Genomic DNA, 26,453 nt, shown 5'->3' on the forward strand with positions numbered 1-26,453 from the left:
AAAACATTGAAAATTTAGTTGGCATATATGGAGTTAACACCAAATGAATGTCCATGGCTTTGGAAAGGGATTCCAATATGTTTTATTAAGGTTTGTCCACATGCTTATGCCCAAATTTATATATAATCATAATATGAAATGTACCCCACGTTAAGCAAGCATAGTAGTATTGATTCGGTGATGCTTCACAGGATATTATGTGTATGTGGAAAGCTCAACACCTAACAGCAGAAGACATGTAGCTCAGTTGAAGTCTCCTCCGCTGCCCCCTGCTGGAGAGGAAGGCTACTGTCTCAGGTTTTGGTACCACATGTTTGGAGCCACTGTTGGATCTCTCAGACTGTTTCTACAGAGTATTGACTCCAGGAAGACAGCACTGGTGAGGAGGCAGTATTGTTTCTCTAATCAGATTTATGTTACAGTAATAAAAACCCCTCAGGATTCTTGGATTGTAAATTATCTGTCTGTCTCATGCCAACAAAAACCAGATATGGCAGAGGACAGGCTCTCAGGGGAATGAGTGGATGCTGGGCCAGAGTCATGTGACCCTACGAGAAGTCCATCAGATCCTGATAGATGCTTCAGTAGGTGGAGAGGCTGGGGATATTGCTCTAGATGATTTATCGGTTACTGAAGGAGCGTGTTCCCCTGCAGGTATGTAGGAGTATGACTGACACACTGGCTTTGATTTATAACAGGCATCAGCTAAAAGGTGTTGTCTGTTTGGCCTGAGACTAGGTTTAATAAGAGGCCATTTTGAGTTTCAGACAGGATCTGACATCTGGATAATGGCTAGCTAAAAACATATACCCGGTATATTATATATATTCCAAGTACATATATTTTTTTCTATTTTTCAGTTTTACCCTGACATTATGGAAAAGTAGTAGTAGTAATAATAATAATAATGGTATTTTTTTCAATTCTTAATGTTTTAACCAGTCTGAATTTAAAGTTGCTCAATTACCCAATCAATATCTTGCTATATTAAAATTCATCACCATTATAGTGTATGCTAGTCTGTTAAATGCTAAGCATTACATTTCAGATGGTCTGTATGACTTTGAGGAGGGCACTTGTGGCTGGACACAAGAAGCTGATGATGACCTTGACTGGATCAGAGGAGCAGGACATGATCCAGTCCTCAACTCCAAACCAAGCTCTGACCACACAACCAACACAGACAGAGGATACTTCTACTATTTGGGCTCAGGCTCCTCTCGTGTCCGTGGACACAGCGCTAGAATGAGCTCTCCCCTCATTTCAGCAGGTACAGTTATATATTAGGTGGGACCTACAGATTTTTCTCTGCTTGTTTTGATGACAAAATATAGCCAGAATGTTATTACAGAATAGCTAAAGATAAGTAAGGAAACATTAGCACTTAAAGTTAGCATACAATAATAATAAATGTGATTATAAACCATAATAGCAAAAGATTAAATAAAGCACGACTCAGAAGGTGAAGAATAAAGATGCTTTGTAGTCACTGACCGAACACAATTAGGCTCCACATAGTGGGTTTCCCACATGGGGCGGCCCAGTTTCATACAAGTCCTCGGACACACCCTGGCCACTAGGTGTCAGTATAATGGCTGATGATCAAACATGGGAAAAATTGACTATGTGATTTTAACACCTCTGTTTTTATAAAACCTGATTTCCTTTATGTTTGTGTTTTCAGGTAAAGGTCAGTGTGTATATCTGTGGTATTATCTGAGTGGGCAGGACCCTGGAACCCTGAGTGTGTATCAGGAGCTCTCAGGGGGAGGTCAGTCTCAGCTGCTGAGTCAGAGTGGAGACCAGGGCAAGATGTGGAGATTTACACAAGCACCACTTTCCAACAGAGGGTCAGACTACAGAGTGAGTCTCTAATTCTACTTCATCCTGCAGGTCACAGAGCATATTATAGCGAATGCTTTAAAGATGCTGTTAATTAAACATCTGAATGAAAAGTTTGTAGAGTTGTTGAGAATAACGTATTTCAAGGTCAAAACTGTAATGCAATCATAAAATAAAATAAATTAAAATCAGAATAAAATACATGTTTCAAGTATGAAGTTGTAATATTTAGACAACCAAGTCAACATATAAAGAATAATTATGAGGCAGTGCTCTGTAAGTGTCCTTAGTAATCAGCTGTCATTTCAGATCATCGTGGAAGGGACCATGGTCCAGAACAACCAGGGCATCATGGCTATAGATGATATACAATTGTCCAGCTACCCCTGCACTGGCCCAGGCCTCTGTGACTTTGAGATGAACATGTGCAGCTGGAGAAATGTGATGGAATACGATGAAACAGATTGGCTCAGAGACCAAGGAAACACTCAAGCTCCAAGCACAGGTCCCAGCACAGATCACACCACCAACTCTACCACAGGTAAGAAAGTGTCTGGACACCTGCTCAATCAGCAAATTTTCCGTAATCCACGGTATGAATAGGGAGTTTATTCCCTCACCCCCCTGCTGTAGAAAAACCCTGAGATTTTTGTTGTGAGGATTCAGTATCATTCATCCATGAGAATTTCTGAGGTCACTGATGTTAGATGAGTTCTGGATAAAACCATCAATTCAACTCATCCCAGAGGTATTTGCAGGAACTCCATCAACTCAGAGAACACAGGTCCACTGCAACAAAGCTAAATACTGTGGTACTTTATATCTACACCCCTCTAATCCACAATTGGTATTTGGCATGGCTTAGTCTCATGTGCAACTTTAATTTTATTCATTGAAATGTTAAAGCATGTTTCCCTTTTATGTATCGATTAGTGACCTGTTTCCTCCACCTTTATAAAATCTCTTCTACCACTTGCAAATTAGTCTCGCATTGCCAGACTCTCTAGTGAGAGTCAAAACCTCTCACCACTAAATAACTTGTGGGCGGAGCGTCTGTGGCTGAGACAACTTGCAAAGTAACATTAGTCACTCTAGTCTGCTGAAAAAACAGCGCTGCCACTTCCTGTACGTTACTTATGTGTTACCCTTTTCAATATTATGGAAGATGTCCTTATCATAATAGTTTTTTGTTCTTTTCTTCTCTGTAGGTTATTACCTATATGTGGACAGTACGGTGGGGAGGTGGGGAGACAGAGCCTTGCTGATCAGTGAGATATTCTCCCCAGAAAGCACTGGACAGTGTTTCACATTCTGGTACCATATACTTGGCCATAAAATAGGGACTCTCAACTTATATGTAAATAACAGGTAAAAATTCAAAATGCTGCATAAGCAAAATCATAACCTACAGAAGAAATGTGTTTGAAACGTACATACCAGTTTCTTTATTTATATACACTTTTTCTCTCAGGACCATGTATGGCAGTGGGAACAGCCTTGGACAACATATGTGGACAGAGTCTGGAGATCAGGGGAATGTGTGGTGGAAAGGCAGGATCTACCTCCAACACAAAGAACCATTCTGGGTACTTGTATTTGTTATATATTCATGTAATTGACCTTATTGGTTTTATAAATATAATATTCAATTCTGATGAGCTAGCTGTTTTTATACACCACTATGAAATAATTCCTATTTACTTACTGAATTACAGTGCTGGAATTAGTTTTTGCTGGCCTAAAAGAGGCATTTTCGCTTACTCTTTATGTGGAAATGCTCATGCACGTGTAGGAACCGTTAGTTCAACCATATTTCACAAAGAGAACTTAATGTGGCGCTACCACACCATCTGTTGTTAGTTCAGCCATATTTCACATTCCAGTTTTTGAACTAAATTTGGAACCGTTCAGTGCGTTTTCACCGACATAAACTGGTTCACGAACCAGAAGATTTTGTTCCTACCTGGAACCAAAGAATAGCACGTCCTTCACTGGGAACCGTGGCTGAATAATAGAAAATAAGGCAGGAACACGTTCTATTTGTGTGTGTTTCTGGGGCTGTGTTTGGCGTGACACCATGCGCGTTGACCAGAGCCTCAGCATTGATTAGTTCACAAGCTCAGCAGGACAGCTCTGAACTAAACAACATTTACACAGTATTATATCTCACATAGAGAGGAGGACTGCAGATTTTTTGTGTGAGTGTGTCTTTGTGGTAGGGAGAGATTCTGTGGTGTAAGTGTGTTTCTAAATCTCCATATAGCTGCGCACAGCCTCCTTAAACTTAATGTGTTTTACTCTAATCATTGAATAAATAAGTCACTGTAATTCTTAAACCAAATGTTCTTGGTCTTCTTTTTTCTTTGGTGGTAGATCGTCTACTATTTATCTTTAAATAAAACTTTGTGCTCCTTTTTTCATTTCTGCATTTATTAGTCCTGCCCTTCACATATTTTCTCATTCACAGATTAAATACCACATCTAAACAAAGAAACACCTCTGTGACAATAGCTATATGGCTAATTGTGGTCTGGTAAAACTAGACTTAACTAGACCTAGTTTTTTTTTTATTTTGCAGGAAGAATATGGCAGTTATATTAATATTTTTAGGGTTCCTTTGCTTCAATTTTTTTTTTCTAAAGCTTCGGTAATAAGCCACAGCCTCTCGTTGTTATAAACATTCCCTATAACATCACTGTGATTGAGTCACAAGGACAAGCCAAAATACTTTTTGCTTTTTTTAGTTCTCCAAAGAGAATTAAACTCTTGCATAACTAACTCCCTTTCATGCCACAGTTTGTGTTTGAGTATAAGAAAGGCGAGGGTTCTCCCGGAGATGTGGCTATTGATGACCTTCACATTACCCCTGGATCATGTGACCCTGTTGTAGAACCCCCACCTACAGCAGCCCCAACCAACGGTAAGAAATATTATCTTTGTTATTTTCCATTTATATCCAGTCATTGTCTCGTAAATAATCCCAATTTTATTTGCGTGCATGTTAGGTAGAGTGACACTATTAGTTATAAAGTATTATTATGAAGATTAATCCAGGAATCTCAAACCATGACAATGATCAAAACAATAAACTACTTCATATACAAACTAGACATTAATTTGTTACTTTATCATATTGTTGAGGCTGAAACCAACATTTTAACAAGTGTGTTGTATGATAAAATCTGTGGCTCCAGCCCTTACTTTCAAATATAGATTCTACATGTTTTTTAAAGTCATACCTGCAATAGACTGTACTTGATATTACTCAGAGGAGACCTATGGAAAATTCACTAAACAGCAATCTAACAAAACCAAAATGTAATGCTTAAGTTCCCCTTGAAACATGATGGTGATAGCATCTGTTCTGCTTTGTGATTGGGTCACACCAGTGCCTAAATTTAGAACAAAAGAAGAACGGAGTAGCTCACATTTCTGCTCCTGTGCTGATGGAGGCTGGATGTTATCAGAAGTTACTCAAGTTTTTCTTGGCAGTATTTATTTAACCCAGACATCTTTCATGAGTCATATATGATGCCATACACAAGTCTGACACTGATATACTCATTTATGTGTAATTACAGTGATAGCAATAGGAGTGGGAGTAACGGTGATGATTTTAGTGATAGCCATTGCCTGCACCACCTTCTACATTCTACGGAGGAGAAAGGCAAACAGGTTTGTGACAGTGAAGATTGCCCACTGTGATACTGTTTGTAAAATGTTGAGAAGAACATGTCCTTAAACACTTTCTCCACTTTACAGTGAATCCCTAATTGGAAATGACATGATGGAAATAAACGTAGCTTATGATCTCTACGATTGTGAATTACAAGTAAGCATACTTTTAGACATTCTGTCATGCCTGAATAATTTCCTCTTTTGTTTTTATTTGAACTTGATGCCTTTGTTTAAAACACTGATCTGTCAGTATGGACAATGCAGAAAGCTAAATACATTCTTACCTTTTTCTAGGATTCAGTGACATGAACAGAGATCCTCATCAGTCCTTACGTTTCTGGAGGAGAGACAGAATCAACCAAATACAAACCACCGTTCTAGATAACACATCTGTTTGAGGAGTACAATCCATCCTCATATGTTAATATTTATTATTCTTATGTTCCTTAAGATTCAGTTTTGACAGTTTTAAACAGACATCCTTCTTCAAAAGGTCATCTGAAAGCGAGAGAACATGAATTAATGCATGAGCTGTTGACCTGTCAATATACTCTATTTAATCTGAATTAAAAAAAGATGTATTTTTCCTTATGAACATTGGTGGTTTTTAAATGTTCAGTGTTCTGTGATAATGACAGGCTAATGTGCCTACATTGTAGAATGATTTTACTGCTCCACAGCTGAATAGTGGGGAGCAAATTAATACTCCTCTAGACACTGAGCATTAGTGTTACCTCCTGTGCAGCTGCTCCAGAGCTATAGTTTAATACTATGGAGACTATGCAAGCTGGGTATAAGATTGAATGAGAAATGTCTGTACATTAAAGTAGCTGAGTAGAAGAGTCCTGATTTTTTTTTTTTTTTTTGACGTTGTTGTGTGCATATAGGGGCAGCATGGTGGTGCAGCAGGTAGTGTCACACAGCTCCAGGGACCTGGAGGTTGTGGGTTCACCGCTCCGGGTGACTGTCTGTGAGGAGTTGGTGTGTTCTCCCCGTGTCCGCATGGGTTTCCTCTGGGTGCTCTGGTTTCCTTCCACAGTCCAAAAATACACGTTGGTAGGTGGATTGGCGACTCAAATGTGTCCGTAGGTGTGAGTGTGTGAGTGAATGTGTGTGTGTGTCTGTGTTGCCCTGTGAAGGACTGGCGCCCCCTCCAGGCTGTATTCCCGCCTTGCACCCATGATTCCAGGTAGGCTCTGGACCCACCGCGACCCTGAACTGGATAAGCGGTTACAGATAATGAATGAATGAATGAATGTGTGCATAATCAGAAAGGGACAGAATTACAATGGATTTTTGTGAATTGGTAATAGTTTCTCAGCCTCTGGACTGAAAAAGCCCTCTCCCTCAGCTATGTAAGACATGTCACTCTGTCCTAATCCATCTCATTATTTACAGACATAGCTTCCTGCCCACACACACATGCATGCAAACACTTCTAGTTCCAGGTCCCCAGATGAGTCAGAAGTGTATGGAAATTTAGTGTTTTAATGCACCCAGTTCTGAGGGGTCCTGTCTGTTAGACATTCACTAAACTACAGGAGTGTGTTTCAGATTGTTCTTTGGGCTGACACAGTGTTTGATGTTCACATTCTTGATTGATACACAGACTGTGGTCAATATGTCATTAAAAGAGCAGAGACAAAAAAGAAAACAGCTCAAAAATGGCCATGAATCTAATGTGATGGTGAAAAGCTTTGTATATCTTCCCATGGTCAGTTATGTGCATATAACACTGTCTGACTCAGAACAGAAAACCCAATCTTAAGTTTACGTAAAAACTCTGGTGAGTCCATGATTAAGTCTAAGAAAGCCTAAGGAAAACCAGGGATCCTTTATCACTTTGATTTCAACTCACAGCAGAAGAGTGTTTCAAAATGACTGTATCTTCAAGCAAACTTTGATCTAATTGCCAATTTAACACATTTAATTGAATTGAATCTAGCTGCAACCCTCAAAAATGACACATGTAACCAGCCCATGATTTGTAGCATTACAATTTACTATGAAATATAATAATATCCTGCAGTTTTTTTTTGCACTGTTGTGATTACATACCTTATTTTTAATACATCTACAATGATTTAGTTCAAATATACCTTTAATCATATGTCTAGGGTTTCACTCAGTCCTTTTACCTAACATAATGCCTTCTCTGAAAAAAATTCTGGATTTTCCATAAGACACATTTTCAAAAGGAAGTTGCATCAAAGGAACTTCTGGAGGCAATGGGAACCAAAACAAGTTCTCTCAGTTTCTATTATGTGTAAATGGTATTGTTGAAACTATGACAGAGAAGATCAATCTCCACATGATGTTCTGTTGCAGTAACAGATCATGACGGCAATTAATGGCTGCATTTCATACTCCTCTACTTAGTACGATTAAATAGACATTACAATGACCTCATTACCAACAACAAAATATAGGTGAAATATGAAATCCTGCTTTATAGTCATTGTACAAAAGTACAACCATATTTTACCACTTCTTTTGACCCATTTTTGACAGTGAACACACACACACACACACACAAATAATAAAAAATAATTATTAGAGGCAGTGCACCCACACACCTGGCAGTCACACTTGGTGCCCAGAGAGCGTTTTTTGGATTAGCCTGATGTTTCGGCCGGTTGTGGGGACCGACCAGTGACCTGAAGCAAACCCCAGCGGTGGCCTAGTGGTTAGAGGGCTTAGGAATGAAAGGTTGTTGTTTTGATTCCCACGACAAGCCAGAAAATTGTGGAAGTGAAAGAACTGCACTCTCCTCCCTCACTCCACGCACACATTTCTTTGTATGTTGTATAATGATAATTGTACAAGCATATTTACTTTAGGCCATGGCTGCCCCTCTACTGTGTAGTGGATGTTGGTCATACACCCCGATACATATATATATAATTTTATAATTTGTTTTATAGCCTTGACCTTATTCAAACTCCTCCAACCTCTGATATTTGACTTAATGATATTAATTAAGATTTATAATTGGTTTAAGCAATTAAAACATTAATAATTAGTTTGAGAATGAATAATAATCATGCTAAATGAGTTCTTCAGGATTTTCAGAAATTCTAATGAATAAATTGCAAACACTGTGACTTCAAATAATGAGAGTTTTATTAATAAAAAGAAGATATTTAGTTAACATAGCACAACCTTGTAATCTCACGGTGTCCGGCAGGGGGAACTGATTTTGACCTTAAGGTGAGCTAGGCACTTCTAACTTGTGACTAAGGTTACTAACTAAGGTTTAATTAATACAGAATTTATCAAGAACTTAATTCGGTGTTCAGCTCTGGAAGTGCATAAGTTTGGCTTACTTTTTGTCGGGTTTTTACCACTCGTTTGGATGCAGAGGCTCTTTGGAATCCTGGGAATGGAGGCGTCTCACTTAGTCTCGCGGTTCTTACCGCAGAAGCGTCCAGGCTGGTTTAGCGTGGAGGTCTTTCTTGTTGATTGAGTTGTCTCGGGCGTACCCGGAGGGTGATGACGCAGGCGGCAGGATCCTCTCTTCGGCCTTCGGTCCGGAGTGGGAGAGTCCAAAATATGGACGTTTAGACGAAAGTTCGCTGGTTGCTGCAGCTCCAGAACTGAAAAACCGCTTCAATAAACTCACTTATTCTAAGACTCTATGGTACCTCGGCAGTGTTTCCTTATTCTGGCCACGAATAAGTTCCCCTGCTTCGATTAGTCGTGAGATTAAACTTAGGTAGGTAATAAACGTAAACAAGATTAAAAGAAAAGAAAGATATTCAAATTATTCGACTTATTAGTTAAACTTCATACTCTTAGCTAATTTCGAGACGTCTCTCGTAAGCTTTTCTGAAGTCTCTGAGAGGGTTCCTTTGTTTCGTTGTCGGCGTGGAAGAGACAGCGTTTTTTTTTGTTGTTTAAGGTTTCTCGGATCTCCTCGTGGTCCTCTCTTTTTTCAGTGGTCCGTTACTTTGTAGAGTCCTCGCGACTCTTCAAACTTCGAACTCATTGTCTGTCTTGCTGTTTGGCCTTTTCAAGGCTGGCGCGGTCACGCCCTAATGGGAGGCGTCCTCTTTCTGATTGGACGCGAGTCCAGACTCACGTGACTCTCGTGAGGGAGAGAGAGAGAGAGAGAGTAGGAGGAGGGGGTTTGACTCTGTGATTCATACATAAGGAATATGAGTTTCTCGTATCAAAATTCTTATACCTGTTATCAACCTATAACAATGAGTACATTGGACTATTAATATCAGACATTTACATAAGGTCCCATCTTGAGTACATTGTTCACGTCCAATTCGTGATGATACGCTGAAAAATAAAACATTAATCCATTTTCTCTCATTCAGAGCCAAAACTGATCTTTGTAATAGAAACAATCGGCACTATACATCATTTCATTAGGAGGTAGGCATTCATCTGAGGGTACAGAAAGTAACATTAATACATTCGCTTATATACAAATAATTCAGAGATCGACTATTTTCGCTATTGTCTTGCGGCGACTCCGAGCGAGGTGTAGTTCCGCCAGTGTCCATTTGGTGTCGTTGTTAATCCGTGTTTCGGTTGGTGATTCACGGGAGTTCACTCGAGGTCACTTTGGTTTGAACATCTGTTGATCCCCGTGAAAGATAAGGGATATTGAGGCGCCACTTTGTCATAGGCGGCCGTAAAAGCTCTCTTCTTTGTTTGAAGTTCCTGTCTCTCTAAAAGCATCATAAAAGTTATCTCGAGTTCCTGAAGAGGTTAGGGGATCCAGATGCCATATGTTACGTTAAAGGGTTCTTTGATGCTCTTAGCTTATGAGTGTGCGTGTGTGGGGGCTTTGCACCCGTTGTTCAAACAGTCCTGTGGAATGTTGACTTCGGGACCAGACGAAAGTCCTGGTCAGAGTGAGAAAGGTTTAATTTAAAACCTTTCATTTCATTATTCCTTCATTGTCCAATATTCATATTTGGTCCGTACTCCACTACAACTGTACGAGCTAGTGTGCATTACACACCCATTTAGGCCAAGACCATTACATTTCTAGATAGTTCATTTCTACAAACCGGATTCCAAAAAAGCTGGGACACTAAACAAATTGTGAATAAAAACTGAATGCAATGATGTGGAGGTGCCAACATCTAATATTTTATTCAGAATAGAACACAAATCACAGATCAAAAGTTTAAACAGGAACTGTGTTCACTGACAATGCTTTCTGGAAGTATTCCTGAGCCCATTCTGTTATTTCCTTGACAGTGGCATTACTGTTTGAGGTGCAGTGACGTTTAAGGGCCCGGAGATCACGAGCATCTAGTGGAGTTTTATGGCCTTGACCCTTACGCACAGCAATTGTTCCAGATTCTCTGAATCTTTTGACGATGTTATGCACAGTTGATGATGATAACTTAAATTCTTTTCTATTTTACGCTGGGTAACACCATTCTGGTATCGCTGCACTATCTTTCTGCGCAACAATGGTGGAATTGGTGATCCTCTTACCATCTTGGCTTCAGAGAGACACTGACACTCTGAGAAGCTCTTTTTATACCCAATCATGTTGTCAATTGACCTACTTAGTGTTAATTTGTCTTCCAGCTGTTCGTTATATGCTCAATTTCTTTTTTCCAGCCACTCATTGCTACTTGTCCTAGCTTTTTGGGGATTTGTTGACACTGATAATTTTGAATCAACATATTTTTCCTAAAATGTTACATTTACTCAGATTAAACTTTTGATCTGTCATCTATGTTCTATTACGAATAGAATATTGGCATTTGCCGTCTCCACATCATTGAATTTAGTTTTTATTCACAATTTGTTTAGTGTCCCAACTTTTTTGGAATCCGGTTTGTAGATAGTTTACAAAGAATGAAAGCAAAGCAAGATTATTAATAACGCACCTTTAATGCACAAGTGAGTTTGAAAGTGCTTTACACAGTCAAAAGAAACAGTAACAAATGAAGACAATACAAGAAAAAGCATACAATAACCCAGCCAACCCATCTATATTGGGAAAGTATGGGCAGCCAAACTGGGTATCTGTATGTTCTGTCCAAAGGTTAAATATTAACTTTTGTGCACAGGTTAATTTGTCCCACATATGTCATTTGGGGACAATGATGGGACCATGATGGGTTAAATATGTGACCAGTAATTGCAGCCTGCTTGAAAACACAATCCCTCTCCATATACAGAGACAGCTACTAAACTTTTTTTGATATAGGAAGCCCACCTCACTCCCACTAACTGCTCATGTATGAACCTATGTAGTTATAAACACGGAATTGCTATTTTTCTTTCTAGGTAGCACCACTGGCCCTGTCCTGGCTATGTTCGAGTACAGGGGTTGGACAATGAAACTGAAACACCTGTCATTGTAGTGTGGGAGGTTTCATGGCTAAATTGGAGCAGCCTGGTGGCCAATCTTCATTAACTGCACATTGCACCAGTGCATCCAATGGTTCAAACATTGTGTCCTGAAGGCAGTGCCGTGTATCAGGATGACAATGCACCAATACACACAGCGAGACTGGTGAAAGATTGGTTTGATGAACATGAAAGTGAAGTTGAACATCTCCCATGGCCTGCACACTCACCAGATCTAAATATTATTGAGCTACTTTAGGGTGTTTTGGAGGAGTGAGTCAGGAAACGTTTTCCTCCACCAGCATCATGTAGTGACCTGGCCACTATCCTGCAAGAAGAATGGCTTAAAATCCCTCTGGCCACTGTGCAGGACTTGTATATGTCATTTCCAAGACAAATTGACGCTGTATTGGCCGCAAAAGGAGGCCCAACACCACACTAAAAAATTATTGTGGTATAAAACCAGGTGTTTCAGTTTCATTGTCCAGCTATTGTACTAGCTAGGATACAAAATCTTGACTAAACAAAAAGCCATTTTTTGTAAAAAAAAAACATCACTGGGTAAATAAAAAAATGTAAATGCCAACCCACCCAGAGCCCATGTCCAACTTAAAGACAGCTTGCTCATGTTCAAACCATGGGAGCCACATTAGGGGGCCTACCAGGCGTGGTGGTTGTGAAAATGACTTTTTACTGAGAAAGGAAAATGAAAGTATGAAGATGTTAGAGATTTTCCTATAAATCAATTTACCAGAACAGCTAAAAGAAACTTCCTTCCACTTAATTTCTGCATACATTCCGAATAACTGAACGAAACTGCAAGCAATGAAAGAAATTAAAATGAGGAACTGTAAAAGGGCTTGCAGGAAGTTTATAGACACTAGCTAGATACAGTTGGGCTCACCTTTACGCACAGTGTGGGGTCTGGATCCAAACTTCTAAATACGAGTTGGTGTCTCTCCTACTCAGGTACTGCACAGGATGAAAGGTGTAGGATGAGTGTGGAGATACACATGCCCAGCTGGCAGCAGTTAGTGTTTGTCCCACTGAATGATTCATTCAGCTTCATCGTGGTTCTGGAAAACACTCCCACAGCTCAGGAGGTTAAAGGGGGACACTGTTCAAGCTGTATTCGGTAAAGATAGTGAAACTCGTAACTCGAATGAGGGTTCTGTTGGTCATTGGAAGGAGCACACTGGGGAACTCCTAAATCCAAAAGATATGCCTGCTATGTCAAATTCCATTTGCTTGGCTGATAGTTGGGAAGCTTCACAGTGACAAAGTCCATGGAGTGGATGAGGTTTGCCCCTTGGTATTGGAGGATTGTCTTGTCTGACACACATCTACAATATCACTTGTACATCAGGAACAGTGACTTTGGAATGGCAAACAGCGATGATGTTTCCTGTTTTTATAAAAGTGCACCAGAGTGTGTGTGCCACTTATAAGGGCATCATGCTTCTCAGCCTCCCTGGAAAAATCTATGCCAAGAATTGAGGGCTTGGGAATTTGCTGCTCCATTCTACATATGTTTGGAGAAGGTGTATAACTTTGTTCCCTGAGCTATTCTGCGTGGGGAGTATGGGAATATGGCGAGCCAGGGTCGTGAGACAAGCAGTTTGGCTCCTGCTTGCTCTGAGTTTGTAAGTTGTGTTCTAATTGTCTGCAATAAGGTATAAATACACTATATTGCTAAAAGTATTCACTCGTCTGCCTTCCCACACATATGAACTTTAGAAACATCCCATTTTTAATCCAGGGTTTCATACGATGTTAGCCCACCCTTTGCAGCTATAATAATTTTAAATCTTCTAGGTAGGCTTTCAAGGTTTATGGGAATTTTGGACCATTCTTCCAGTAGTACATTCCCAGAGGGGTGCACTGACATCATATTAAACCCTATGGATTATAAATAGGATGTCATTCATTCATTGTCTGCAGTTCAGAGTTGCGGTTGATTTGGAGCCTACCAGGACTCACTGGATGCAAGGTGGGAACACACCCTGGAGGGGGACCAGTCCTTCACATGGTGACACTCACTTGCACTTACGGACACTTTTAAGTCATCAATTCACCTACCAAAGTGATAAAATTATATATATCACACACCTTGCTGACATTTCATATTTTGCAATATATTTTTTGTGTACGTTACTTGTGAAGAGTGGCTAAAGGATTGGCTACTCTGTAGCCAATCACAATCTTTATACTGTCTCTTTAACCTGCTGTCCAGGGATGCTTATATAAACTGTTTTCTGAGGATTATTTTGAGACTTCTTATGGCAAGACAGAACTCCCATTACTGGAATAAAGGTAGGTTTTTTAACTCAACTGAATGACATCTTGCTTTTAATTGTTTTGAATAATTATTCCCTTAAGTATGGGGGAAGAAAACTACCAAAAGTGTAATTACACTATCAAAATGAACAAAACATTTTTATATATTTCATTAATTTGTTTCTATACTTATGCATAAATGGATTTATTATTTTCACATTTCTTCTTCCGGTATTATGACAATAGCACAACATTGTACTCTTGAATAATTGAAAAGAAAGCAGTGTGACTGAGTATATCTTCCTTGAAGAGACAGCACAATATCTAAAGTATCTGAGCAGTTATGCATGCTAGCACATACTATATATATTAAGTAAATTACATTTCTGCCAGCACAAAAATCCTGCTCGCTGATATTTTATTTTTATGGAGGACTAATAAGAATAAAAGTTTCCTGTGTGAGCCAGAAGAGATGTAAATCATTGTCTATTTCAGCAGTTTCAGACTTAGCTTTAAAATAAATACCATATATAAATAATAATAATAAAATATTTTCTGAACATAATTTGTTCTTGTATTATTGTTTTTTTTTTATGTGAAGCATCTAACTCTAACTGATTCACACTCATTCACTCACTGTTAGGAACTAGACCACAAGGTGTGCTACAAATGAAACATTTGTTTTAGTTTTAAATACAATATTTGTTTTTGGACTCTCCCAATACTGGAATACAGGTACAAGACTTTAGACTCAAACTCAACTTCATGACTTGTTGATTTTTATTGTAAAGAATAAAAACTCCCTTACAAAGTTAAACTCAGTATATTTTTACCAGATTATGAGTTTGTTTGGAATGAGCATCTATAACTAAAACACCTTAGGGATAAAGAGACACTGACAAATAAAGTAAGCACCGTTTTTCAACACTTAGGCATGTTTTCACAACATAACATTGTTGGCATTATGAATTATCCATGCATTCATTGTCTGTAATTACTTATCCAGTTCAGGGTTGCGGAGGGTCCGGAGCCTACCCGGAATCACTGGGTGCAAGGCAGGAACACACCCTGGTGAGGGCCATTATGAATTTATCACTGATAATTACATTTATGAATTACTTTTCTAGACTCAAAATGTTTTTATTTTCTTAATAATGTATTATTATTATTTAGATACTTGCCCTAATCACTATCATTTGTAGCAGGGAGATGCATTGACAACCAATCTATGCCCATACAAACCACAATGTCAGGGCTAAATTTCATGTGGTGACGTGGTAGAATTACACAGATTTGTCTTTCAAATGTAACTTAATGGCCACCGTTTTTTTTATATTGATAGGTGACGTTTTCACATTATAGCAATATCAGCATTAAAAAGTGAATTTAAACTTTGGAAATGCATTTATATTTGCTGTTGTGAGAATGATGAAAAGTTATGTAGTTTCCGCTTTAAAAATCGATATAATCTAATGTACCAACTTTCATTGTTCAATAATGATATTTTTGTCATGATGTTATGACAATATAATAATGACGAACTGTATCCTAACACATGTTAATAACACATGGACTTAAACACCACTTACCGGCTCTCTCATCTGTTGTATATATTGCCCACTATTGTACATACTGCATAAATAACCTACATTGTTCATAAGTACACACGCATATATTATATATATTATATATTATTTATTATATATATTTATAACCTGTTCATAGTCTGCACATTCATAACCTGTACATACTTATATTTATTCACATCATACCCAAACAATTTACTGTATATTTGTAATATACATATTTATATTTTTATTTTTTACTTCTAAGCACTTCTGGATGGATGCAAACCACATTTTGTTGCTTTGTACTTGCGACATTTGCAATGACAATAAAGTTGAATTCTATTCTATTCTATTCTAATTCAATACCAAATGCTGTTGGTGAGGTAGCATGGTCGACTAAACTCTGATTTGCTGAATTTACAGACCATTCTTTGAAATATAGTGTCTTAGTGACATGTAATTCAGTCTTAAAGACAAATATGATCTTTTTGACTGAAAGTTTTACAGAAAAAACCCAACAACTCAGACTAATTCTTTTTATTCATTGCTTTGAAGTAGTGTCACCAGTTTTCCTGCATATAGCAAATTAAATATCAAATTTGCATTATTTATCTTTTAGTATATGTTTACATTTTGCAGTTAATAGCTTACGCTAACACAAAGGATATAGTCTTAACATGTGCAGATACTTCACAGGAAGCTTTCAGCAGTCACCAATTTAACCAATTTAAACAACAAATAAAAAGCCTACAAAACAGCAGAACATCAGTGGCACAGGAAAAAAGATTTCATCACAGATCAGTTTTCTGTTTTGCTACATTTTGTCCAAAAAGGTGATATTAGAGAGAATAAAATTGTGTGTGTGTGTGTGTGAGAGAGAGAGACAGAGAGAGAGAGAGAGGAAGAAAAATGTATGTTCTGAATCTCTAAGGCAAAAAGTGACTAAAGATCTAATCATTCCCACAGTCCTACTGGCCTCCCACAATGTTTTTAAAGTGACTACAATACTGGGATTTTCCAGTTTAAATATAAAAGTCTTTTTTTCATTTTTCCGCCTCTGTCCAAAAACCTTTAAACCATTCACAACCATTCATTTAGTCATTCATTGTCTGTAACCACTTATTTAAAATAAGTAAATGAAAAGTATAGTCTCTTAATTGTGGTGAAAAGTGTATATTTATACACTGTCTTTCTTGTAAGAACTTGTATTTCCCATAATCTTTGATTGACTTCGACTTCATGTGTGCCATTCAAACATTTAAGTCCCACTCTTATATATATATATATATTATATATATTAAGGACGGCACGGTGACGCACAAGGTCAGGGTCCTGGGGTTGTGGGTTGTGGAGGTTGTGGGAGTTTGGTGAGCTCCCTCACTGTCTGCGTGGGTTTCCTCCCATGGTCCAAAAACACACATTGTGCAAAAACATTTCCATTCATTCACTCTCATTGCACAAGAAGCCAATAGGAAAGTGACACAACTGACCATTGGTTTCCCCATTGAAGAGTCACTGAGTTCACTTTATATATACTGTTAATGGTACAGAGCATACCCCGTATCACTGGGCACAAGGTGGGATCACTCCCTAGAGGGGGCACCAGTTCTACACAAGGTGACACACACACAAACACACACACACATTCACTCACACTCACATCTATGGACACTTGTTTTTGAGTCACCAATTCACCTACCAGCGGGTGTTTTTGGACCTAGGAAGGAAACCAGAGCACCTGGAGGAAACCTACACGAGGAGAACACACCTAACAATTCATCTGGAGCTGGACTATTACCACAACCAGTTTTAATAAAATAAATTTAATAGCCTACCTTTGTTCAATAAAGCACATCTGTCCATCTTCTACAGCATCCATATTATGTTCTTTATTAGATGTCACAAATTTTGGACTTGAACTGCACTGTGAATTTTCATCATTAACCAGGATACCTCTTTTCAAAATAACGTGTCTTTGTTCCTCATCCTTGTTTAGTCAAGAATGTGCTACTTTTCCAATTTCAGATGCTTTTTAGAGAGCTGACAATCTGATTATGTCCTGACTATATAAGTAAGCTTAACTTCTATTCTTCTCTGTATGTTGGAGCCAAGCACTCAGCTTTCAAAAAGACTTTACTTTCTTTTGTATAAGTGTTGTTACCTACCAACTCCTGGATCACTTTCACTGTTTCTAAAACTTTACTGATACATTTCAGATCACTTCCACCATGACGGACAATAATTCAGAGATTGCTGTTGTTGGCATTGGATGCAATTTCCCTGGAGGTAAGATTTAAATTCATAATGTTAACCTACAGCACTCTATATCCAAATCAATCCTGTGCAGGCATTTATATTTGTGTACACTGCTAATTGCTGCGGTGGTCTAGGTGAGGGGCTCGATAAGTTCTGGAAGGTTCTTTTGGAGGCAAAGAACTGTGCAGTGCATATTCCAGCTGAGAGGTTTGACCGAGCAAAATGGTATGACCAAGATGACTCTAAACCAGGAAAGTCACGAACAGAAAAGGCAGCATTTGTTGAGGGGTGAGTCTTTTACAACTTCTAAATAAAATGAATGATGTCCAACCACATTCATCCAGTAAGAACGGTTAAAACACAGCAGTCTAACCCGTATTAGTTTTATTTTAAGACCTTAGTATTTCTTTAAAATGCAACAACCTCATGTGTTTTCTATTGAACAGATTAAATGAGTTTGATCACAAGTTTTTTGGCATCACTGAAGCTGAGGTAGAGAATATGGATCCACAGCAAAAGATGGTCCTGCAGTGTACCTATAGGGCTCTAGAGAATGCTGGAATTCCTATGGAAAAGGCCAGTGGGACTAAAACAGGAGTCTTTATAGGTAACACAGGACCAAACGCATGAATAAAAAAAACCTTTCCATAATAATGTTAAATCCAAACACTAATGTGGTTCAATGCTGTGGAAAATATGTAAAATACAAGTGCTTAATAAAAATAGGTTAATCTTGACCTGCAACAAATTCATTTTCATGTGGTTTCAGGACTGATGAACCGGGACTATGAACTTGAGGGGGCAAATGTGGACCCTGTCTTCATTAACCACTGCACTGGAACTGGTTTAGCCATGAGTGTAGCTGCCAACAGGGTCTCTTACACCTTCAACTTCACTGGGCCCTCTCTGGCTATTGACTGTGCCTGCTCCTCGTCTCTTGTTGCCCTTCATTTGGCCTGTCAGGCCATCAGAGAAGGTAACAATGGACACATGTCCAACAACAAAACAAACAAAATTTGGTATTTTAAAAACTGATTTGTCCGTTAATAAAATACAAAGATCAGGAAGGATTTTCAGTATTTAGGAGGTTTTTAGTAAAAATAATAAAAATGGCGATATTAAAGGCCGTACCAACAGTGATGACATGCAATCATACAAAGCAGATTTCAGAAACAGTTCTGTAATAATTTTCATAGCTGCCAATGTCCCTACATACATTCATTATCTGTAACTGCTTATCCAGTTCAGGGTCGCAGTGGGTCCAGAGCCTACCTGGAATCATTGGGCGCAAGGCGGGAATACATCCTGGAGGGGGCGCCAGTCCTTCACAGGGCAACACAGACACATTCACTCACTCACTCACACCTATGGACACTTTGGAGTCGCCAATCCACCTACCAACGTGTGTTTTTGGACTGTGGGAGGAAACCAGAGCACCCGGAGGAAACCCACGCGGACACGGGGAGAACACACCAACTCCTCACAGACAGTCACCCAGAGCGGGAATCAAACCCACAACCTCCAGGCCCCTGGAGCTGTGTGACTGCGACATTACCTGCTGCACCAACACCAACAAGGATACTGGGTTAACTCAGTATTGTCCTTCTTAAGTAGTGTTAATGGGTCAAGATCTAATCAGTATTTAAAAGTATGTGCTGAAATGTTATTGATATTATTTAGAGTCATCTTTATATATCACACACATATATATATATACTGTAACATTCCTTTTAAAGTAAGTCTGACTGACACTTTGTTTAACAGGAGACTGTCAAATGGCTGTGTGTGGGGGTGTGAGTTGCTTTATTGAGCCAAAAGTGTTTGTGGCTCTGAGCAAGGCGAAGATGATCTCACCTGATGGCACCAGCAAATCATTCTCCAACAAAGCGGATGGCTATGGGAGAGGAGAAGGGTGTGGCATCATTCTCCTGAAGCCTCTGAAAAAAGTATTTGCCCCCACATAATCCAGATATTAAAATGCATTTTGTATACACACTATTAGGGGGAAAACATTCTATTTAGTACTCACTCTTTGCAAGAGCGAGATGCTTTTGGTGCTACATAGAAACTTAAAAAATGTTCTATATATGGGGCATATTCTATTCCTATTCCTAATCCACAAGCTAATACAGACATTACATTTCATAAAATAGAGCAAAGATCAAACACCACAGCATTCTCCCTCTGTCTATAGACATGTTTAGGATGGTTGTTTCAGCAAAGCTCTGGTTTTTAGCCATTTTTGCTTGGTTCTCTTTCTTCTCCTTTCTCCATATTTAACAAGTGTTCTTATTTCTGCCTCCATTTCTAATGCTCAATTTAAACTCATCTTTGCACATTCACAAACTCTGCACATTTGACAAAATTCAGCACAAAATCAGAATGACTCATTTTATTTACCATTTACTAGTTTAAACAGCACACAAAAACTGACAGGGTGGACTTGTTTCAAGGTTCGTGGGTTGGTGGATTCCAGATCCCTGATCAATGTGTACATGTGTGTGTGTGTGTGTGTGTGTGTTTGTGTGGTTTTTTTTTATATGTCCAAATTTAAAGAGCTGTAATACTATAGTTCTTTGACTGTTAATGTTTCTATAAAAAAAAAAAAACACTGCCTTTCCTAACAAATCCTTGAAGAAATATTTTAGGGCAGACTGGTATATGCACAACCACACACTATATGTAAAAATGCGACACACTAAGTAACAAATATTGTGATTGTTTTGACAGGCTCTGGAAGATCGTGACCACATCTGGGGGATTATATGCAAAACAGCAGTGAACCAGGATGGACACACTGTCACTCCTATGACCAAGCCATCTATGGTCCAGCAGGAGGAGCTGCTGAACAGAATCTACTCAACAGAGACCTGGTCATCTGATGTGCAGTATGTAGAGGCTCATGGGACCGGGACTCCAGTGGGAGATCCAATAGAAGCAGGTAGCATTTCAAAAGTCATTGCCAAGGCCAGACCTGCAGAGTTAGGGCCACTGTGCATCGGTTCTGTGAAGAGTAATATCGGACACACAGAATCAGCATCAGGAATGGCAGGACTCATTAAGGTTCTACTGATGATGAAGCATGAAACTATTGTGCCTACAGTGTTCTACTCAGTGGAAAGCTCAAGTATAGATGCTGAAAGTCTCAATCTAAGAATTCCCACCCAAGCTGAAAAATGGGTCACCAGGGGAAGCACAGCCAAGGTTGCTGCCATTAATAACTTTGGATTTGGAGGGACCAATGCACATGCAGTTGTAAAAGAGTATGTGCAGATAAAACCCAAAATAGAGGTCAAGAGCTCCAAGCATTTTTTTGTAGTTTCTGCAGCAACAGAGAAATCAATTAAAATGACAATAAAAGACACTGTGGAAAATATAAATGCAGACAATATAACAGATCTCAAAAGCCTGGCATATACCTCTGCATGCTGCAGGAGTCATTTGAAACACAAATACAGAAAAGCATTCTATGCGTCTTCTTTGACTGACCTGAAAGAGACCCTTATGCATGCTCAAGACAAAACAGTGGTGCCATCAAAGCAGGAACCTAGAGTCGTTTTTGTTTTCTGTGGGAATGGTGTTACTTACAGAGGCATGTGTAAGCAGCTTCTGAAAGAGGAATCTAGCTTTAGAGAGAAAGTGAAAGAGATTGAGCGTCTTTTTCACAATTGCACAAATATGAGTCTCATGGAACAGCTGGAAAGTGAGTCAGAACAGGATGATGATTTCTCAAAACCAGAAATCATACAGCCTCTCCTCTTTGCAGTCCAGGTTGCAGTTTCTAACCTTCTAATGCACTGGGGAATAAAGCCAGATGCTGTGCTGGGACATTCAGTGGGAGAAGTTGCTGCAGCCCATTGCTCTGGTCTGTTGTCCCTTGAAGATGCTGTAAAAGTGATCTACTTTCGCAGTAGTTTACAAAGTAGAGTAACAGGTGGGAAAATGCTTGTTGTGAGTAACATGCCTGTGCCAGATGTGTTGAAAATGCTTCCTTCTTACTCTGGGAGGATTTGTCTTGCAGCTCAAAATAGCCCTCAATCTTGCACCATTTCTGGAGAAGCAGATGCTATTGATAGTTTGCACAAGCGCTTGAGCAACTCCAGTGATGGCAAAAAACTGTTCCTTCACGTTCTGAATGTGTCTGCTGCTTATCATAGCCATATGATGGATTCTATCATGGCAGACGTGGAGAATAAAATAGGCTTGTTACAGACACAAGACATGGTGGCAGAGTTATTCTCGACAGTGTCAGGAGACAGGGCGTGCTCCACAGATTTTGTTAATGGCAAATACTGGGCAAGAAATGTCAGAGAGCCCGTGGCATTTGAACAAGCGATAAAATCTGCAAAACAGACAAAGAATGCCATCTTTGTGGAGATTGGCCCGAGAAGGGCTCTGCAGAGAAATATCATGGAGACTTTAGGAAATGACACAGTGGTGCTCTCCTCAGTGCAGCCACATAAAGATCTTGAGACAATGTTCAATGTTGTGTCTAAACTTTTTGAAATGGGTGTCAATGTAGACTGGGACCAGTTCTACAAAGGTCATGAGATGGAACCTGGTCCTTTCCCAAGGTATTGCTTTGACGACATAAAGAAAAGTCTGTTTATTAATGGAGGATCCTCAGACACCAGTAGTAGCCACCCTGCCATTACACAGAGGAGTAAAGATGGCTCAATTTTCAGCTGTAACCTTACCACTGGGTCACTGTCGTACCTCCAGGACCACAAACACCAGGGTATTTCCATTATCCCTGGAGCCTTTTATGTGGAGTTGGGCTTAGCAGCTTTCATGATAAGTGCAAAACCAAAGGTGCCTCTCAGTTCACTGCAGATGAGCGTAAGATTTGAAACGCCATGCGTTTTGTCACAGAACACAACAGATATAAAAGTAAAATTGGATCCGACTAAAAGTACAGAGGAAAAGAGCTTCAATTTCAAAGTGCATTCTTTGTCCACAAACTTTGCATCAGGCCAAGTAGAATCAACACCAAGTAGGCGGCCTGAAGAGCAATACATTTCACTCGACTCTATCTACAAACGATGTCAGTCAGTTGTATGTTCTGAAGAGTTCTACAAGAGGCTTTCTTTGTTAGGATTTCAGTATGGTTCTGTTTTCAAAAACAAGGGGGATGTCTTTTATGGAGAGGAGCTTAGAGAAACCTATTCCGTTGTGATTGTCCCTGATGAGTTGCTGCCCCAGCTTCATGACTACTACCTTCATCCTGTGGTCTTAGACTACCTCTTGCAGCTTCTGTCTTTAACAGGAACACATCACTTCTCTGCAAGACCTGGATTTCCCTCTAAAATTGGCAGCATAAGTGTGTTTGAGCCTTTGCAGAAGGAGATGGTGGTGTATTTGAGAGCAATTAGTGTTGGAACAGAGGAGTTGAACATTTGTGGCTGTTTTACTGATAGACAAGGCAGAGTTTTGGTTGAACTGAAACATGTTACAGTCACATACCTAGGGAGCCGCTCTGGTGTGGTAGAGGAGTATTTTTACCAGAACAACTATATCACTGCCTTTGAGCATGCTAAAGAGTCCTCAGCACTAAAATCACTGGTCTTCACTGATGATCTAGGCATTTCTAGAAGCCTTCAACAATACTTAGATCCATCATCTAAATTCATTTCCTCCGCACATGAAAAAGCACTGCTCGAACATGGCTTCCAAGATTTTCTTTCTGAAATGCAAATCACAAGTAACATGATTCCAAATTTCCAGGAAATTTTGTTCATGTGGAGTGATGCAGATGTAACTGAAAACAAAACAGAGAAAGTGTTAGATTGCATGGCAACCTGCTGCGAGATTTTACGAAAAATTGTTGCAGGCCTCAAGATGATGAATTTTCCAAACTCCATCCGAGTAGTTACTTACCGATCATCAGAACTCTCAGTAGACCACATTAGTCCTGGTTTTGTACTGTCAGGAATGGCCAGAGCATGTTCAGCTGAGTTGCCAGATCTCTCCTTGCAGCTGATAGATATTAGTTCAGTCTCTTCGGATGATATAAAAGCACTGGCCCAAATCCTCCAATCATACCCATGCAGCAAATACCCAGAGCTAGTTGTGAAAGATGGTCAGATTCTTAAACCAGAGATTAACCATACACCGAATTTAACAACAAAGCACTCTAACGAAAGCATAAACTCTGGTGAAAGTTTTACATTGCAAACCTCTGACCCCTACAGAATGACAGGTTTGTCAGCGATTGTTTCGGATAAATGTGTTGAATCCATTCATAACAAAAATGTGGAGGTCCAGCTCTCTAAAATATGTTTACACACCTCAGACTACTTCCCGATCAGTGTCTCAGAACTTAACTTTGGTCAGACAATGTACTGGAACAGGCATGTATCTCAGAACCACAGTTGTCTAGCACTTGACTTTAGTGGTACTGTGACAGCTGTTGGGAAGGATGTGGGCAAGCTAAAAATCGGAGATCAGATTGTCGGCTGCTATCCTGTTACAGCTTCTAACAAAGTTGTTATTCCAGCAGCTGCTTGCTACAAAACAAGCAGACTTCCATTTCTGAAGGATTCTCCTTGTGTCTCTTACTTTATACTTGCCTGGGAGATCTTACATGGTGCATTACCCAAGGCCAAACAAAAGATGAAGCTGGGCATTTTCTCTACTACTCCAGACTCAATTCTGGTGAAAGTCTTGAGTCTCTCAGCAGTCAATTTAGGCTGGAGTGTCACAGTGGGCACCAAGGCTGATCAGTTGCATTGTGATTTCAAAGACATGGCTGGAATTGTCCTTCTTCCTCCCTCTGGTGAATCTATCATTGCAAAGGCCAGTAAAATCATGGGAGTTAGATACATTGTGGTTGTAGCTGACAACCACATGAAATCATCTGTGAGTCAACTTGCTTTCAGAGGCCAAAATGACGGAGTTCAAGTAAAAGTCCTTTTCATGTCAATCATAATGCAGAAGCAATCACTAACAGCACAGAGTCTATCGATTTACAACTGGCTGAAGAGCATGCATCTGGAGAGAAAGTCTGTGATGTTTGAAAAGATCCCTGTTCAAAAATTAACTAATGGAATGACTGAGGACTTAGATTCATACTTCAGATGCCGAGGTATGACTGTAATTGTCCTAAGTGAGCTGTGTGACATCCCGCTGATACCTAAATCTCAGAAGTTGTTTCAGAAGACTGCTGTCTACATTGTGACTGGTGGCCTCTCTGGGCTAGGTTTTGAGACAGTGAAGTTCATTGCTCAGAGGGGAGGAGGGAACATTGTTATATTCTCAAGAAGAAGTCCAAGCCAGCTGATGGAACAAGAAATTAAGAATGTCAAAAATCAATACCAGTCAGTAATCACATGTCTACAGTGTGATGTCTCAGTAACAGAGCATGTTTGCCAGGCATTTGCTCAGATCAAAAAAATGTTCCCATCAAATCCAATCAAAGGGGTGTTCCACAGTGCAGTTGTTCTGCATGATGGGCTAATTGAGAGCTTGAACAAATCCCTGTATGAGAAGGTTATGAAGCCAAAAGTGAATGGTGTAATCAATCTTCACCATGCCACTAAGCACTGCAAACTGGATTATTTTGTCTGCTACTCTTCTATATCAGCCTTTCTTGGTAATGCTTCACAGACCAACTATGCATCAGCCAACACTTTCATGGACACTTTCTGTCAGTACCGCAGGAACATTGGTTTGCCTGGACAGTCAATTAACTGGGGGGCTTTAAATCTGGGTCTCTTACAGAACAAAGAAAGTGTCCAAAGATTTCTTGAGGCGAAAGGTATAATGGTCCTGGAAGTAACAGAAATTCATGAAAGCCTTGAGCAGTGTCTTCTCATTAACAGACCACAACAGGCTGTGTGTCGATTTAACATTACCAACATAAGGTATAATGTTCTCTCCCAAAACAAATCCCTCTCAATCCGTTTGATGGCAGTTGTGGTGGAGGCCTACAAAAAGCCCAATATGATTGAGTCCAGACTTGAGAAGACAAACACAGCTGCTTCAGCCAATGAATATGTCAAATCAGTCACAAGTAGCACTATTGGTGTTGAACAAGATGAGATGAGTGATGATACTCCACTGTCATCACTGGGAATTGATTCTATGTTAGCCATGACTCTGCAGAATCGTATCTTCCAGGACAAAGGGGTTAGCATACCCCTTGTTAAATTCCTTGATCCACATAGCACGTTGTCAGACTTAGTTAAACTGTTGGAAAACGGAGGAAACTACCAAGATGAAATTGAATTACTTCCAGAAAACACAAAAGAGATCACAGAATTTTAGACTCATGGCTAGTGACGATTAATCCGTTTTATTATTGTCCATCCATTATCCACAGCTTATCCGGGTCCAGGTCGCAGGGGAAGCAGTCGGAGCAAAGAAACCCAGACCTCATTCTCCCCAGCCACCACCTCCAGCTCCTCCGGGGGTATACCAAGGCGTTCCCAGGCCAGTCGAGACATATAGTCTCTCCTGCGTGTTCTTGGTCTGCCCCAGGGCCTCCTCCCCGTTGGACAT

At 39.6% G+C, this 26,453-nt stretch overlaps 2 protein-coding genes across 2 annotated transcripts; both read left to right on the forward strand.

Moving 5' to 3' along the window:
* Window positions 1-302: 302 nt before the first annotated feature.
* On the forward strand, window positions 303-6,264 carry si:ch211-106h4.4 (MAM and LDL-receptor class A domain-containing protein 1). The gene is made up of 11 exons (XM_066682195.1): window positions 303-379; window positions 489-654; window positions 1,049-1,270; window positions 1,685-1,863; window positions 2,152-2,383; window positions 3,051-3,210; window positions 3,314-3,428; window positions 4,639-4,762; window positions 5,424-5,517; window positions 5,605-5,674; window positions 5,815-6,264. Exons 1-11 carry the CDS (start codon window positions 311-313, stop codon window positions 5,827-5,829), a joined length of 1,446 nt encoding a protein of 481 aa, XP_066538292.1. The 5' UTR covers window positions 303-310; the 3' UTR covers window positions 5,830-6,264.
* Window positions 6,265-17,926: 11,662 nt separating this feature from the next.
* On the forward strand, window positions 17,927-26,219 carry LOC136706687 (phthioceranic/hydroxyphthioceranic acid synthase-like). Its single transcript, XM_066680281.1, has 6 exons — window positions 17,927-17,984; window positions 18,089-18,242; window positions 18,401-18,561; window positions 18,724-18,930; window positions 19,719-19,900; window positions 20,685-26,219. The coding sequence occupies exons 1-6, from the start codon at window positions 17,927-17,929 to the stop codon at window positions 26,217-26,219; spliced, it is 6,297 nt and encodes a 2,098-aa protein (XP_066536378.1).
* The last annotated feature ends 234 nt before the right edge of the window (window positions 26,220-26,453 follow it).

This window comes from Hoplias malabaricus, chromosome 9 (assembly GCF_029633855.1).
Source record: "Hoplias malabaricus isolate fHopMal1 chromosome 9, fHopMal1.hap1, whole genome shotgun sequence".
Taxonomy (NCBI): domain Eukaryota; kingdom Metazoa; phylum Chordata; class Actinopteri; order Characiformes; family Erythrinidae; genus Hoplias; species Hoplias malabaricus.